Source organism: Paramormyrops kingsleyae, chromosome 11 (assembly GCF_048594095.1).
Source record: "Paramormyrops kingsleyae isolate MSU_618 chromosome 11, PKINGS_0.4, whole genome shotgun sequence".
NCBI lineage: Eukaryota > Metazoa > Chordata > Actinopteri > Osteoglossiformes > Mormyridae > Paramormyrops > Paramormyrops kingsleyae.
In genome coordinates this window covers 6,666,523-6,684,215 of record NC_132807.1, presented here as the reverse complement: position 1 = coordinate 6,684,215, position 17,693 = coordinate 6,666,523, and the positions used below count along the sequence as shown (strand labels likewise).

Here is a 17,693-nt window from a genome sequence, read left to right as displayed (position 1 = left end):
AGAAATTCGGTTTTGATCACATGATTCCAGAGCTAATGTACAGTGCCGTGACGAAGTATCTACCCCTGTCCTAATTCCCTCTATTTTTGCTTATCCATAACATCTCCAAACAAATTTAGTGCAATGGACAACCTGAGTAAACACAACACGCAATTTTTTAATGATCATTTATTGAGGGAAATAATTCACTGACACCCATATCACCCATCTGACAAAGTAACTGCCCTCTATTCACGCAATCAGCCAGTGAACCAAATCTAAATGATAATATGATAAATGAATCTAGACACACTCATGCCTGAGTGCTGCCAAAAAAGAAGCCATTCCAGCAATGTGAAGCCTGATAAGGGCCCTCAAGAAGCAGCGCACCACGCCTCTGTCAAAAGAACCGCCTGAAGGCCTGAGGAAGTAAGGGGAGAAATACTCTGGCATGGTGCTATATCTGAAAGCAGTCCCTCCTCTGTCCCAGCAAAGTTCACCCCCAGTCAGCGTGGTATTGTTTCCTAGTCTGAATGCGGTGCCCTAATTTAAGCACGGAATGTGATCTCACTCTGGTATCTGTCCATATACCTCCGCAGCGGAGCCGCCGTTGTCCCATGCTGGACTGCAGGAAACACAGAAACATTGTTTTGGTCTCTGATGCAGATTAACAAGTCATTTTCTTCAATCCTTTGAGCCATAATCAGAATATAAACCCTATGTCAATAAAATCAATGATATCTCCAATGAAAATGTGTAGATTTATCTAAAAATGTATATATAATGCAATGAAAAGTTGATACGGTTATATCATTTTTGAGGCTCTCCAGCACCAAGTAACAAACAAATGCTATCTTTAACTAGAGTGCTGAGAGACTGGGTCTCCGTAGTTGCTCCACAGAGAACACCTGTCTCACAAGGAAGGGTGTGCGTTTTCTGGGGTGGGGGCATCCTCCGGTCATCTGTGTTGTATGTATGTATGCGTCACCCGCATGGATATGGGATCCAAGCCTGGAGACCACCCCCGTACAGTGACCCCTCCTTCGGTGATGCTGTGTGATATTACATCACCATGTTGGCCGGATTAATTTTGGATCCAACGGTGGAGCCTCTTCCCATTTGCCAAGTTTCTTATGGATTTATACTAAACTGCTTCTCGTGGGCCTCATTTCCATGACGCCTGATGTTCACGACTGAAGATGCCGAAGCACAAACCAGACGGTGTCCCAGTTCGTAACCCTCTTTCCTTGGTTTTGTTACTGATTATCTCACAATACATTGTCAATAACCCACAATCTTTACTGCAAAGGGTAGGGTGAGTCCACCAAAAAGGTTAGGGTACAAGAGGTCCCAAGTTAAGAACCCAAAAGACCGGGTAAATATGTCTTTTTTAGAAGTCAAAATAAGGAACCAGAAAATTTGGCTTAAAGTTTCAGAGGAGCAAAGCTTCTTTTAATAGGCTGTGATATTTTCCTCGGTCTAATTAGGAGATACGCAGCACATGAATGTAACACCCAGATCCGGCAGCTTTTAGAGAATCCACTTCTGAGCACATGACTTTCAAATGAAATATCGAAAGAGGCGTCTTGCTATCAAAACTCCGTAATAAAGCAATGCAGAACTTGTCACCCATAATGTGCCCGCCATAGTCAGTAACTTATTTTTGAAAGATGGACGCATGCTGATGTAGGAAATTCTGAACTGCAGTGTAACCTTCATACAATTCCGGCGTCTTTTGTTTCTCATTATCGAAGTATGCCGAGAAAAGGAGACAGTCCATCATCTGGAAACTCTATCCCAGCATAGTTTGTTAAAATTCCCGCTAAATATAGAGCCAAACACAGCCCTACCACCCTCTAACACGAATCGATGTAAAAAGAATATTCGGCTCCTGTCCTCCCATATTTCCACTGCAAATATCACACAGCTCCTGTCCTGCAGTCCTACTGCACCTTGAAGATTTGATGTTGTTTCATCTCATTTGCACATTGAATTGCGGATATTTAAATGAGCGTCACTTATGTTTGCTGTCCATAGCCATTGCGCTGTTCTCCGCAACTTATCGCTAAGGCTTGACTATGGAATTTCTGAGATTATCGTGTGTGATAGAATGGTAGTTTTGGGCACATTTCCTTTAAAGGGTACAGGCAACATTTTGCAGGATAATTATGATACTCGACTTTGCGTAGTAACAGGAATAATTTGGTGGGTCATTAAGTGCAGAATAAATGCTTCAAGTTGTATGTTCAACAGTATGCCCAACTGCTAGCTGTGTTTCCTGTCACCTGGTCTTATTAATTTTGCTCGGTTTCTGGGTTGTCAACTTTAGTCAGCTGGTTGGCGTGAGATTTTCAGTTCGAGACCAGCCTGCATATTCGTTTACACATACGTAACGGTTTTATTACCTTGTAAAGTATTTATTAGTTGCAAACTTCCCCAACGCTTTTGATGTAGCTAATTTTAGGTTTATAATGGAATGATGTAGATTTGCCGTAAGATTTCTTGCGTGAGCGTGAGAATCAGAAAGCGTGATGGTCACACCAGATGCGTGAAAGCCAGCAAGTTTGTGTCGTTTCCCGATCGCAAGTTCATCAGCAGACAACTTGTGGATTGTAGCTGCTTTGGGCTCCTTTCCTATTACGGCGGCCACCAGCCGTACTCGGCGCGTTGTAATCGATGCTAGGCGTCGCCTGTGCGCTATTGGATAGCAGAATAAGGTTGTTCATCCGAACCCCACCCATCCCAGCGCGCACCAACCCCTAATAATCATACAATTTTACTCAACATGTTGTAACAGTCGGTGTGACTGTGATGTGTACGATCGTGTGAGACTGAGAGACACGGAAGGGCTATGAACGCCAACGCTGGAACCGGAGTTTTTGTGCTTTCCCTGCTGTCGATACCCATCTCATATTTATTTAACCTTTTAATTTACACTAACAGGTCGGGTCCGTCATGCTTGTGCATTATTACAGTGTCATTAAAACGGGTTTGCATATAGATGCCTGCGGCGAAACCGCAAGTAAAAACGTTGGATTGTTTACACGGAAGCTTACGAAATTGTATCATACTACAAAGAGTTTTGACCATCGATTCTGGGTTTTAACGTACAGAAATCTTGCACTTGCACCCAGGACACAACAGAACTTAACACTATCGGAAATACGATATAATGTGCTTCAGTTTATTAGTTTCATGCAAATCAACAATAAGTCTCTTTTTTTTTGCAGCATCGGAGCAGTTATTGTTTCGGGGACATTAATGGTGCTCTTTATAATGACATTTGCTCGCATTTCGCTGAAGAAGAATCCACCGAAGGATCCTCTTTTTTACGGTAAGAGCATTGATATTTATCCTCCTGGTAAAAATGTGTGTTGGATTGTAACGCTATAGCACGGTTAGATGAATGCTGTCATCAATGCAAATCAGCACAATTATTTGATTAATTAAGTATTCATTTAATAATACATTATGCCCTATTTACAACAAATCTCTCCAGTTTTAAACTCCCTAACAAGTAAAGAGGTTTATTTGTCAATTGTACACAGGCCTACAGTGAAATGCAGCTGTATGAACAGACTACACTGTGCACTTATTTTTAATAAAAGTTCAAATTTGTACCGAAACGATCACGTTAATAGATATTAACATAAGTTTATATTTATAAATATGTAAACTATCTGTATATAGCACATTAGTATTTGAATTGTCTTCATCCAGAGACGGAGAGATATAGAGTAGTTTTTTTATTTTTCATATTTTATTATTGCCACATATTTAGTCTGGCATGTTTAATTTTCTTTATCGTGTTGTTTCAGTTTTTGCCGTATACGCCTTCTTCAGCGTTGTGAACCTTATTATAGGACTTGAGCAGGACAGTATTATAGACGGATTCATGACCTTCTACCTAAAACAGGTGAGTGACACCAGAGAACTGTCATTAATACATGAAAGTGTCCGCTATCTTTACCTGTTACCTCAAATTAGGAGTTAACGAGGGAATGACGGGTGAGATATAGTCATGGGCGTTTACAGATGTCCATGATATTTAACGCATGAAATCGTCTGAACATGATTTATGCAATATCCTGAGGTATTTACTGTTACGCAATCTTCCTTGTCCATGGAAATTACAGTCCTATTCCATTTAATGTCAAAATGTTTACATAAGGCAATGTGGAAAATCAATACAGGAACAGAAATAAAATGTTATTGTGGATATAAAAGAAAAATACATCTGTTAGGCAGCACCTGTGTGCTAATATTAGCATGCTATGCTAAAATAGGCTAGGGTGAGCTACGTTAAGTCCTCAGATCGAGCATGGAGACCCAGGGGGCATCCCGTGTGTTGGCTGACAGACGGCTTCATTGGCGAGCAGCCCTCTAGCTGACAGGTGTCTCCCCAACAGCTCTGTTACCTATTCCAGAAATGAACTGTTAGGTAACAGTTTCTACATGTTTGGCTTTGCTGTTCTGATCAGGAGTAGATCAACTTATAAGGTCCGACTTCATTCTTCATTTTTATCAAGTTACATTAAGGCTTCCATAGCAGCTCCACTAGCATGAAATGCCACGTTGCCGCTATTAAACCAGAGGTTCAGATCCCTCTTCCATGATGAGTCTGCGGGTGTTTCCGGAAACCGTTCAGTTAGCGATTGGCTAATACCACCCAGCAGCAGCCAGATGTAGGCCCCTGGAAGGAGGTGAGGTCCTGAGTGGCTGGGGGCCCCATGCTGACTCCGACTCTCTGTGCACGTTGCAGGCAGATCCATACATTAACACGGCTCACGGGCACGTGCTGTCCTACTGGGATGGCTGTGTGCACTATCTGATGTATCTGCTGGTGGTGGCGGCGATAAGCTGGGGGTATGTGCCGTTGTGTTCTGTCTTAAAGAGACACGCCACTCTTTCTGCTGCTCACACAGACATGTCATCCTATTATCACTGTTCATAAGCACTATGCTGATGCATCAGTGTTATAAATGGTATAGTCAAAACCATCATTTTAACTTAATATGACTTGTATTTTCTGAAAGGGAGAGTTACAGAAACATCGGGCTGTACTGGGTGGGATCCATCCTTATGCATGTGATCGTCTACATTCCTGGAAGTGTTGTAGGTAAGTTGGTGAATTTGAACCACGTGCTCTATGCTGGCAGCTAATTGGCTGACGCTGCCTGGCACTCCGGCCCGGCTGACCCTGTGGTCTCGCCACAGGAAAATATGGGGCACAGCTGAGCTGCACATTCACCATTCACCTGCTGTACATCATGGTGTCTGTGTGGGCCTGCTTTCGCGTGTTCGGCCAGCCAGCCACACAAGAGGTGTCGCCTGTGGTAAGAAACATGCTCGCGGTAAGGCACGCAGTCACGCTAAGGCACACACGGTAAGGCACACAGTCACGCTAAGGCACGCAGTCACGCTAAGGCACGCAGTCACGCTAAGGCACACAGTCACGCTAAGGCACACACGGTAAGGCATGCAGTCACGCTAAGGCACACACGGTAAGGCACGCAGTCACGCTAAGGCACACACGGTAAGGCATATGCTCACATTAAGGCACATACTAAGGCTAAGGCACGCTCTGAAACTAAAGTGCATGAACATGCTAAGGTGCACACTTCCGTTAGGACATACACTCCCATAAGACACAAGGTCATGCTTAGGCACACGCTAATGCTAAGGCACATGCTAATGCTAAGGCACACTCTCACACTAAAGCACATGCCCACGCTAAGGCACACACTCCTGTTAGGGCATACACTCCCGTTAAGGCACAAGGTCGCACTTAGGCACACGCCAATGCTAAGGCACATACTAAAGCTAAGTCATGCACTCAAAGGCACACACTCCAACTAGTACTAGGATATATACTCCAATTAAGGCATATGCTCATGCTAAGGCACGTTCATGCTAAGGCACATGCCTATGCTAAGGCACAAGTTCACACTAAAGCACAATCTTAAGCTAAGGCACAAGCTCCTGCTAAAGCAATCGGTTACACTAAAGCACATGCTCACACTAAGGCACACGCTCACACTAAAGCACACGCTCACACTAAAGCACATGCTCACACTAAGGCACATGCTCACACTAAGGCACACGCTCACACTAAAGCACATGCCTACGCTAAGGCACATGGTCTTGCTAAGGCACACTTTCCTGCTAAGGCACATGCACACGTTAAGGCACACGGACACGCTACGGCACACGGACATGCTGAGGCACACTCCTACTAAGGCACATGCACACGTTAAGGCACACGGACACGCTACGGCACACGGACATGCTGAGGCACACTCCTACTAAGGCACATGCACACGTTAAGGCACACGGACACGCTACTGCACACGGACATGCTGAGGCACACTCCTACTAAGGCACGTGCACACATTAAGGGATACGCACATGCTAAGGCACATGCCCACACTAAGGCATACACTCTGTGATTTTGTGGGCAAATCAAGTTGGGTTATTTGGTCATCCATCCATCCATCTATCCATCCATCCATCTATCCATCCATCCATCCATTTATCCATTCAACCATTTTTCCTGGTCGGGGTCAACGTACACACACAGTAGCAAAAACTCCTTATGAGAATCATGTACCAAAAGAAAACATGTTTAATAATGTAAATGTATATATATATCTATATGTTTTAAGTCCTTATATGAGCACTGTGTTTAAGTACACAGCACAGGTCTGATCCTCCCACACATTGTAACATTAGTGCCATGTCTGTCTGTTATATTTATGTATGCAGAGTATCCAGGAAGCTCACAGGAAGAGCCTGTTTCAGAGACCCCTGGATTTACTGTTTGCACTCTACCTCATCCCGGCTTTCGCTTTCTGCGTCTTCAGAGGCTTGGTAAGAGAGTGCCTGCTGTCATCTTCTGCGTCAGCTTCTGTGATGTCAGCTGCTTTTTAATGTCAGCTTCTGTGATGTCAGCTGCTTTTTAATGTCAGTTTCTGTGATGTCAGTTTTTGTGATGTCAGCTCCTGTGATAGTCTCGTGGGATGTCAGTCATATAAGGCTGGCTGAGCTCTGAGCTTGATGGGAAATCAAGGACATGGCGCGGTTCGGTAAACAACACAGTGTGTCACCAGAAGTCAGCAGTCACAAGTCGATTAACCTTAATGACACCAGCAAACCGTTATTCTGCAAGAATGGGCAATACTGTAATTTACTTCAAAAACAGAGTAATATTCACTATACTCATAGATGTAGTCATAAATGCAGTCATAAAGTCATGAGAGACTTGCCCCCCCCCCCCCCCAATTCCGTTTCACAGTGGGTAATTATGGTTATTTAAGTAAATGGCAATGAGATGACAGATGTTTGACAGTGACAGTGACGGGGATTTCGGAGAGTTGTAGATGAAAGGGGCTCAGTTCGATGTAATCCCTGCGTTTGACAGACAAAGGCATTCCTCACAGTCCTTGCCCATCCAGTGGAGGGGGAGGGGTGTGTCCCTATATTCACCTCTGCCATAGGTCACCCTGGACTGTTCTGGCCAATGGTGTTGGGAGTACTAACAGGGGCGTGTCCCTAACCTCACCTTCCATAGGTCACCCTGGACTTTTCTGGCCAGTGGTGTCGCGATTACTAACAGGGGCGTGTCCCTAACCTCACCTTCCATAGGTCGCCCTGGACTGTCCCGGCCAGTGGTGTCGCGATTACTAACAGGGGCGTGTCCCTAACCTCACCTTCCATAGGTCGCCCTGGACTGTCCCGGCCAGTGGTGTCGGGAGTACTAACAGGGGCGTGTCCCTTACCTCACCTTCCATAGGTCGCCCTGGACTGTCCCGGCCAGTGGTGTCGGGAGTACTAACAGGGGCGTGTCCCTTACCTCACCTTCCATAGGTCGCCCTGGACTGTCCCGGCCAGTGGTGTCGGGAGTACTAACAGGGGCGTGTCCCTAACCTCACCTTCCATAGGTCGCCCTGGACTGTCCCGGCCAGTGGTGTCGGGAGTACTAACAGGGGCGTGTCCCTTACCTCACCTTCCATAGGTCGCCCTGGACTGTCCCGGCCAGTGGTGTCGGGAGTACTAACAGGGGCGTGTCCCTTACCTCACCTTCCATAGGTCGCCCTGGACTGTCCCGGCCAGTGGTGTCGGGAGTACTAACAGGGGCGTGTCCCTTACCTCACCTTCCATAGGTCGCCCTGGACTGTCCCGGCCAGTGGTGTCGGGAGTACTAACAGGGGCGTGTCCCTAACCTCACCTTCCATAGGTCGCCCTGGACTGTCCCGGCCAGTGGTGTCGGGAGTACTAACAGGGGCGTGTCCCTAACCTCACCTTCCATAGGTCGCCCTGGACTGTCCCGGCCAGTGGTGTCGGGAGTACTAACAGGGGCGTGTCCCTAACCTCACCTTCCATAGGTCGCCCTGGACTGTCCCGGCCAGTGGTGTCGGGAGTACTAACAGGGGCGTGTCCCTAACCTCACCTTCCATAGGTCGCCCTGGACTGTCCCGGCCAGTGGTGTCGGGAGTACTAACAGGGGCGTGTCCCTTACCTCACCTTCCATAGGTCGCTCTGGACTGTCCCGGCCAGTGGTGTCGGGAGTACTTGCAGCACCATGAGCCTTACCTGAAAGATCCTTCCGCCTACCCCAGAATCCAGGTGAGGGGGGAGATCACCATGTACAGTATTTCACACACACTTAATAATGTGATCAATGAACACAATGTACACTTTTAACTTGAAAGTTGCTAGTCCAGATCCCAGCAGGGCACTGGTGTTGTACCTTTGTAGGACTTAACCTGAAATACTCATGTACAGTACTTTGCTGCATGTGATTTAAAACCCGATTAACGTTGTTCAGGGAATAAAGAACCAAAGTGGGCCTTAGTACTGAATGTTGGAATGTGACCCGAGTGTGTTCCTCTGAATGCAGATGCTGGTAAACATGCTGTATTCCGTCCCATATTACACCATGACCCTGTATGGGCTGCTGGTTCCTGGCTGCCAATGGATGCCTGACCTGACTCTGGTGCACTCCGGAGCAGTGGCACAGGCGAGTGACCTTTGACCTTTGACCTTTGACCCTCCTCCAGCACTCATGTGTCACCGGCACATTGACAGGCTAAGCAGTTATGTTCATGAATAGACTTGGACAAAAGCAGGATTGAAAAGACCCAAAGCGCAGGCCTTTTGTAAAGCTTGGAAAGATCTTGCCTTTCAAATGGAGGACTTCAGCTTGAGTTGGCCATGATAGTTACCCTGTCAAAAACATTTACAACAAACTAGTTCCCCTGTTCAGGGTGTGACCTTTTTCCTACCTGGCCACTGGGGTGGGGAGGGTGATTGGGGTCCTATTCCAGTTTTGCCACTGGCTGGACATCAGTGGAGCATAATGAACTGGCGCTCACATTTTTTTGGGCTTCGTAGGGTGGTGACCAACAATATGGTCTTTCCCTTAATGACCATGAGCACAGACATGGCTTCATGACCTTATGCGGTTGAGAGTTTGGCCTCCTAAGCCTCTGCTTTGCACTTCTGCATCTTGGACTCGCTGAACCATGCAGGAGGACATAGTTGTACCTCAATTACTGAGGAGCACAAATAAAGGATCGGATCTGACTGAAGCGTGACCAATCAAACGGCTGGGTGTCTCTGACAAAAGGTTGCTGGTTTGGTTTCTGACCTTGGCTAAATTGGAAATCTCTGCAGGGAGGTGGCGGCGGTGATTGGGGGGTGCTGTAGAAGCTGGGCCAGTCTTTCGACACGTCGTGGTGACGGCATCCCTTAAATGTCAGCTGGCCCGGCTAAAAATAAAGACCACATATGGTGTGGCTTCCAGAGGGGGCGTGTTGCTATGTGGGGGGGCTGGGCGACCCTCACAATAGCTACAGCCGGACACGGTGACAAAGGTGTGACACGGGGCCCGGGACAGAGCAGTGTCCCGCGTTCATTTTCTGGAGTTTACTCACCCCCTGACTCTGTGTTTCCTGTCACAGGCCCAGTTCTCTCACATGGCCGCCTCCCTCCACACGAGGACCCCGTTCACGTACAGAGTTCCCGATGACAGCAGAACGCTCTTCCTCATGGTCAACGCCCTGTACGGTCTCGTGCCCCAGGTCTTCAGCTACCACTGCATTAACAGCCCCTCTTTTTTCCTGAAAACCCAGCAGAACAAAAAAGATTGAGTCAGGCAGCGTAGGTGGACACCTCACACCTGTAGCTAAGGCTTCGGATTGGCTGCTGAATCAGGTCCTTCCCAGTACTCCTGTGAACATTCCTGTGCATTTAAAGGCGGCTTGCTGTCTTACTTTGTGTTTTTTTGTAAATGCGTTTTTATATTTTATATTCTGGCTGTATGCTGACGTTTGATTAGAATGTAAGCGATTAATATTGTTCAAAATGTTTGTGTTGGTTTGAAATCTGTATCTACGGATGATTCAGGTATTTAAAGAGGAATATGTACCTCAGATTGCAGTACATTAATTATGATGCTGTTAAAATGGTACCAAAATTCAAAGTAGGTCCACCGAAAAACTTCAGGGACCTGAGCTGAGACATTTGTTGTTTTGTGTTAAAAGTTTATGTTAAAATTTTCAAATGGGTTTGTGGTATCAGGAAGACTTTATACAGCATAAGCAAGAATATTATTTTGTGTCACTATTTTTCAACATTCATATTTATTACAAATATCCATCATCCAGCAAAATTATTAAAAATGCTACATTGTAACATTTTAGTTACAAGCATAGAACTATAACATGAAAGCAACCTTCAGTTAGGTTATTTTTTTTTATTATATTTTCATTTTTAATAATCAAAAAAATATTCATTTACACAAATGGAACCTTGTTTTGCATAGTTTTGGTAGAATGAGATTATGTTGAGATAAGTGAGGTTTGTAGAAGTTGCATCTCTGGGAAGCTTAACTTCGATAATTGAGATTGGGACGTTATTGTTTTAGAAACCCCCAAAAATAAAGTTAATACAGTGCCTTTGAGATTTTCCTATTTTAACACATTTTTTCCACTGTCTGGGAAACAAAATATTTAAAAAAACATGACATGGAACTGAAACCACATAATAAAACAAACATATGGTGTAACTGAGGGACTGAGGAGTTATTTGGAAATCATCATCCTAGAAATTATCATGCAAGCTACACTACATGGACTAAAGTATTGGGATACCTGGCCATTACACTTACAAGAACCATTATTCTAAATCCATAGGCATCAGTATGGAGCTGGTCCCCCTTTGCAGCTATAACAGCTGCCACTCTTCTGGGAAGGATTTCCACAAGATTTTGGAGAGTGTGGGAATTTGTGCCCATTCATCCAGAACAGCATTTGTGAGGTCAGGCACTGATGTTGGGTGTGAAGGCCTGGCTCACAATCTCCGTTGTAGTTCATCCCCAAGGTGTTTGATGGTGTTGAGGTCAGGGCTCTGTGTGGGCCAGTCAAGTTCTTACACACCAAAGTCACCAAACCATGTCTTCATGGACCTTGCTCTGTGCACTGGGGCACAATCATGCTGGAACAGAAAAGGGCCTCCCCCAAACTGTTCCCACAAAGTTGGGAGCATACAATTGTCCAAAATCTCTTTGTAAGCTGAAACATTAAGAGTTCCCTTCCCTGGAACTAAGGCGCCCAGCCCAACCTCTGAAAAACAACCCCTTACCATTATCCCTCTTCCACCAAACTTTACAGTTGACACAATGCAGTCAAGCAGGTAATGTTCTCCTGGCATCTGCCTAACCCAGACTCGTCCATCAGACTGCCAGACAGCAAAGCACGATTCGTCACTCCGCAGAACACATTTCCACTGCTCCAGAGTGCTTTACGTCACTCCATCCAATGCTTGGCATTGCACTTGTTGATGTGAGGCTTGCATGCAGCTGCTCGGCCATGGAATTCCATTCCATGTAGCTCCCGGTGCACAGTTTTCTACTGGGGTTAATGCCAGATGAAGTTTGGAACTCTGCAGTTATTGAGTCAACAGAGCATTGGCGAATTTTACGCACTATGCGCCTCAGCACTCGGTGATCCCGCTCTGTTACTTTACATGGTCTGCCACTTCCTAAACGGTTCCACTTACCACTTACAGTTCACCATGAAATACCTTGCAGGGAATAAATTTCACAAACTGACTTATTGCAAAGGTGACATCCTATGACAGAACCATGCTTAAATTCACTGAGCTCTTCAGAATGACCCATTCTTTCACAAATGTTTGTAAACCTGACTTCCTGACTAGGTGCTTAATTGAGAATGGGTCTGAATGAAAAATCTGATACAGTGACTGATACCAAATACTTTTGCCAGTAGTGTGCATTCAGAGTCATTCTTAAAGCACTGCTGACCCCTTGTGGTCATTATTGTCAATACATGATCCATTATAAAGAGCTTCTTCATCAAGTTTCAACTTGAGGGGTGAAAAATATGGGCATTGAATTACAGAAGCCTCAGTATATACACTTATGAGTTATGCTTTGCTCAGCCATGTTTTATTTTCTGCAGAGGACACACCTCACAGCAGCCTAAGATGTACGCCACACCATAAAGCACAGGGGCACTGGTTACCAATGTACAGTCAGGCTCCTCAACATATGTTACCTGCTGACTAAATGCACTACAAAACTTTATGCCCCAGATATTGCCTCCAGTACATCTCTCATAAATGTATAGCACCAGCCAAAAGTTTGGACACGCCAAGCCGCCTACAATGGAGAGTGATGGTGTCTCATCACATGACCTGGCCACCTGACCTAAACACAGCAGAGATGGTTTTAGAGGAGTTTGACTTGAGATTTATGAAAAGCAGCCAATGAGTGCTCAACATATACAGCCAGGGGAAAAAAATTAAGAGACCACTCGATATTTTTTAACTAATCTGCATTTTTAAATCCTGGTTTAATCATGCTTAGCTGGTTGCTACCAGATTCAAAATTTCTAAGACAGCAGTTCACAAGAATAAGGTGAAGTAGGAGACACTGGGAACGACCAGAAACCAGCCAGGTAAAGTGAGAAAGCGACTAATGCCAGAGATGATCATTAACTTATCTGACAGTTTCTCATGAATCGTGGGATGACAAGTGACCTTCAAATGGAATGGGAAACATTAAGTGGTGTGAAGTGCACTGCTAGGACAGTGTGTATCAGGCTCCTAGAAGCAGGACTGAAGTCCCATAAAGCATGAAAGAAACCCTTTATTAATGAGAAACAGAGAAGAACCAGAAACAGACACACACACACACACAACTCATAAATTGAGAAATGAGTGAAACAAAAATTGTGTTGTGGTGTCAATTTTTTTCCACGGCTGTATGTGGGACCTCCTTCAGGACAGCTGGAAAAGCATCCCAGGAGGCCACCTGAAACTGGCATAGAGGAGACAGTAGGGTCAGCCAGTCCCTCGAGCGATTGGGGTTTATGGTCTTGCTCAAGAGCCCAATGGTGGGATCATTCTGCCAACCCAGGGACTTGAACCAGCAGCCTTCTGATTCCCAACCCACAGAACTACCCCCCAACATTTTTTTTTTTTGCTTTGGTCAGTGCATGGTTTGATATATTTATAGGTTTGACGTATTTATTCTAAAATGTAGAGAATAGAACAAATAAACCTTTCTGTGGGTAGGTACATCCAAACTTTAGACTAGTATTGTATATGGCAAATATTTGCTTGTCTGTGGGGTTTTTGTTTTGTAAGTTGTAATTATTGTCTTGCATTTATCCTGCATTTTGAACTGCAGGGAGCAGACAAGTAGGAATCTGATTGTAATGGCATCTTGTCCAAGATGAATGTTACAGGGAACACAAGACAGAATGAAAAGCCGGGAGACCTGAATGTTACAGGGAACACAAGACCCTTGGAAACAGAATCACAATATATTAATCAGAAAAATATACATAAGATACATATATTCATTCACAAGCAAATAATCCCACCTTCATATTCTCTTTCTGAATGGCTGCTTTTAACTGCAATAAATTTTTAGCATCACATTACAGTATAACCACTGATCACATAGTTAATGTGTGCTGGTTAGTGTATTTATCCGATGCATTCTCAAAAAATGTCTGTTCCTTTTGAATGAATGATCTCAGCCTTGGCTAGAGAACACTGACACACATAAAAGCATAGACATGTGGAAACCATTCTCCTTTTTCTTGCGTCACCAGACACCACGAACAGGCATGAGTGTAAGCAAAGAAATGGTCTCCATGGAAACTGTACAATTTCACTTCCGTAAAATGTCTTTCGATGCTGTAAAACCCGTAAGATTTTTCCTTAACTAAGGAAACCTTTTTAGAGATTCTGTGCAACACCCTTAAATGAATCCCATAGCTAAGAAGAAATTATACCTTAAGTGTCATACTTAAGGGGAGAATCTCAGGTGTTTCGTGCACCCGGCCCCAGATTTTCTGTCTGAATATCTTGGCAATGCAGCGCCCCCTTGTGCTTCCTGAGAAACACAGCACATGCGTCATCCTGTCAGCTTGATTGTCTGCTCACCCTTGAGTTCACAGTCGCTGTTCCGGGACCAGAACCCGCTTCTCCATTATATGTTATTGACTGACATTAAATTTGTACCAAAGCAACATGGCTTGAATAGCAGGTATCTGAAATACATTTGTGAAAAAAGTAGGAGCTAGATTACCTGCTACTGCACACCATTAACATGTGTATCTATCAAAAAGAGGCCCCACCTATTTGGAGGTACATTTGCTGGGTGTCCGATACGACAGGAACAGACTTACAGTAATCAGGAGTCAGCTGTCCTGTTCTTAAAGTTGGGAGCCCCTAAATAATCATTCTGCGGGATGCATGCATATGAGACACTGCGGTTGCCAAGCAACAGTGGTTGCTAAGCAAGATGTGATGAACAAGGTGATATGGTTTTTGAGGTGTAGACATGTCTCTGAATTACTTTTTCTATCTGCAAAGAGCTGTATGATTCTGTGCAAGCTGTGTCACTTTCTGATGTAGTCTAAAGAACTTTTGTGCATGAATAAACCCCTGGTACAGTTACAAGGTAAACAGCTTATGGCGGTTCCGTTTCCAACAGATGTTATAAATGATGTAAACAGAATAAAAAGCAGGTGCTCATAAACCATGACACGTGGCATAATGGGTGGAAATGCAGCTTTGTGGGAGCGAGTGACAGTCAGAGTAACAAATGTTCCACAATTCCACCTGATCTGACTACGACTGACATCAGCTGGGATTCCTCACTGTGCTCTGACGCAGACAGTAGATCACTAGGCTGCGTTCTACCCTGCCTCAGTCCTACAAATGTACCAATAAAGTCTAAACAATTTTATAAGAGTAGCCTCCTTAGTTTAAAAGATACCTACTGTAAATAATATGTTAAAAAGGTGTTTAAAAAAATCAAGCTTAGCATCAAATTAAAATTACTATCAGAGAGCCTTGAGAACATAATTCAAAACAGTTAACTATAAAAAAGTTACCTATAAAAAGGGACATGTATCTATTTAATGTATGTTTGATCCAGCCCATAACTACAATAATTTTCTTAACTTTTATTTAGAAGCTTCATATGATGTAAACTATTATTTACGTGTCCAACAACAACGTGGTAAGCTTTGACAGTATATATTAACTTCTGTAATAAATCATTCATATTTATTAAGCTAATAATTGTGAATATAGCTAAATATTTTGAGTGACAGGGCTATCTTTCATTTTACTCTATGAAGATTTACAGCACAGGGACAAGACAGATAATGAGCTACTCGCGGATGAAGAACGCAGAACGCGGACGAAAATGACCAATTCGTCGCTGATTCACGTTTAAATGTAATACCGCAATAACGACAGACACTTGGTTTTATTTCAGAGAAAAACTCAGAATTTAAATTTTGGGCAAACCGTGACACTGGACAGCTGCAGGTCTTTTATCCCGAACAGATTACTGTACGTATCAAAAGGTTTAGCAATAGTTTTAAAGCGACTTATCAAACCTTCCTAATTTTACACATTATACAGCGCATACGATAATATTTTTTAGAATATAAAAACAGTATACGTACCATCCTTGAAATGAATTTGCATTAGTGTTCATTCATCCATCTTACAAACGCTTAAGCTGGTCAAAAGTGCCTCATTAATAATACAGGTGCAGGTCAATTATGTTTTTAATAGATCTACTGAATTTGACTTAAATGTCCACAGAATACTGGTTAAACGAGCGCAAATCTATTGATTTATGATTTTTGATATATGTTTATCTCAACACATGACTTAGGCCTACGTATACTTACCAAAAGAGATTTCGGCTAAATAGGCCAAAGCATCAATTTCAAATCCTTATATATGGAGCAAAAAAAAAACAACATTTCGGTGTTATGCTAGATTTCATTACAATTAGATAAATAATAAGAAGGAATCTATTTACAATAAGGCTTCCTTTCGCCACTTATATATGGTAGTAACACATTAGAAATAGTTAATATTGTCTATTAATGATTTTAAAGTGTTACAACCTAATTAATAACCCGATTATAAACTATTCATAAAGCCCTTATAAGGGTAGTCTTATAGTAAAGCAGAACAAAAAAACACATATTACTCACTCGAATAAAGAAAAAATATGTAACGTATAAATTACTATCTCATGGCATTTACTTTCACTGCATGTTATTCCACGAGCAAAGACGAGTAGGTGACACCGTTGCAAAAAAGAGCTTGAATTTATAATAGTTGCAGTGTAGGCCGTGAAAACCCACCCGCTCGCTTTTCAAGCACACAGAAAGTGATTAAAAAAGCAGCAAAAGACGAGGCGCCCTCCCGCCCCCGTCCCCCGTGCGCACCGTCGTGGGCGCGCACGACGCTCCAAGTCTCAGTTTCGTTGGTGTGTTTGGAGTTAAGAGAAAGATCCTAATGGTAGAGGGTTCTTTACTGACGGTTTGTCACTGTATTTGTACCTTGTTTCGAGAATTCCGTTGCTAATTTTTCTTATATATATATATATATATATATAGTACATCTGTATAATGCTTTAAAATGTCTATTGCAGACATTCACTGCAAGGGGGCTATTTGATGCTTTAAGAAACTTGATATCTTTGTTTTTTCCAGTAGGGGGCACACAAAGCACACCTTCAAGTTTTCAATACATTAAAGCTTTGGAAGACTTTTCCTGCTTATTTGTGGACTTATTAGTTCTGAAACAATCATTACGTTACACATACACACACACACACACACACGAAACCTTGTGAATGTGTTTCTTTAAAAACGGATATTGAAAACTTTCTACCGTTCAGTTGAAAAGGTAGGCCTAGAGTTTCAATAGAAATAGTCGACTCCGTATCAATTTCCATTTAAATCCTATCGTTGGACGTGAGGTGCTACTTTAAGTTTAATTTTGTGTTCGTCTACAAACCGAAGATAAGGACAGGGCCACTGAAACTCACGTTTCCATGCAGCGAGACGGGAGTGTTTTTGCTGTCACGGTGTTTGGACGCCTCGCAGGGAGACGCAACCCCTGCAGCCATGATGGATTTTCCGCTTAGCCCTGGAGTACCAAGAGAAGCAAGTCATCTGCCGCCCATCTGTCCCGGGTGTGCCCAATAAACCTCCAGGAAACTTATCAGCTCCCTGAGGCCCCCCCCCCCCGAACAACCCATCCCTCCGCGACTGCGGTCAGTGTCACGGTATCTAATATCAGTGGCTCCCAAGGAACTTCAACTCGCCTCACGGAAATGTATGTATGTGTGTGTGTGTGTG

The 17,693-nt window shown here is 43.8% G+C and overlaps 1 protein-coding gene and 1 long non-coding RNA gene across 3 annotated transcripts; one reads left to right on the top strand and one right to left on the bottom strand.

Annotated features, from left to right (window-relative positions):
• Positions 1-2,538: 2,538 nt before the first annotated feature.
• LOC111845023 (transmembrane 6 superfamily member 1) lies at positions 2,539-11,047 on the top strand. Of its 2 annotated transcripts, none has more exons than XM_072717925.1 (10): positions 2,539-2,696; positions 3,210-3,313; positions 3,798-3,895; positions 4,742-4,845; positions 5,016-5,098; positions 5,197-5,315; positions 6,745-6,849; positions 8,512-8,604; positions 8,879-8,998; positions 9,942-11,047. In XM_072717925.1, the coding sequence occupies exons 1-10, from the start codon at positions 2,656-2,658 to the stop codon at positions 10,128-10,130; spliced, it is 1,056 nt and encodes a 351-aa protein (XP_072574026.1). In that variant the 5' UTR covers positions 2,539-2,655; the 3' UTR covers positions 10,131-11,047. The 2 variants fall into 2 exon arrangements, with proteins under 2 accessions (XP_072574026.1, XP_072574025.1); XM_072717924.1 differs by lacking the exon at positions 2,539-2,696 and adding an exon at positions 2,726-2,922.
• LOC140593431 (uncharacterized) lies at positions 4,110-17,521 on the bottom strand. Its single transcript, XR_011993756.1, has 3 exons — positions 17,381-17,521; positions 9,915-10,100; positions 4,110-4,397 (listed from the first exon to the last, which is right to left on the bottom strand). It is a non-coding gene; the product is annotated as an uncharacterized lncRNA (long non-coding RNA).
• Between the last annotated feature and the right edge of the window lie 172 nt (positions 17,522-17,693).

Coding starts and splice junctions, on each gene's coding strand:
- LOC111845023 (XM_072717924.1), top strand. CDS start 2,831: ATGAACGCCAACGCTGGAACCGGAGTTTTTGTGCTTTCCCTGCTGTCG. Junction 3,314..3,797: donor GAAGGATCCTCTTTTTTACG/GTAAGAGCATTG, acceptor GTGTTGTTTCAG/TTTTTGCCGTATACGCCTTC. Junction 5,099..5,196: donor CATTCCTGGAAGTGTTGTAG/GTAAGTTGGTGA, acceptor GTCTCGCCACAG/GAAAATATGGGGCACAGCTG.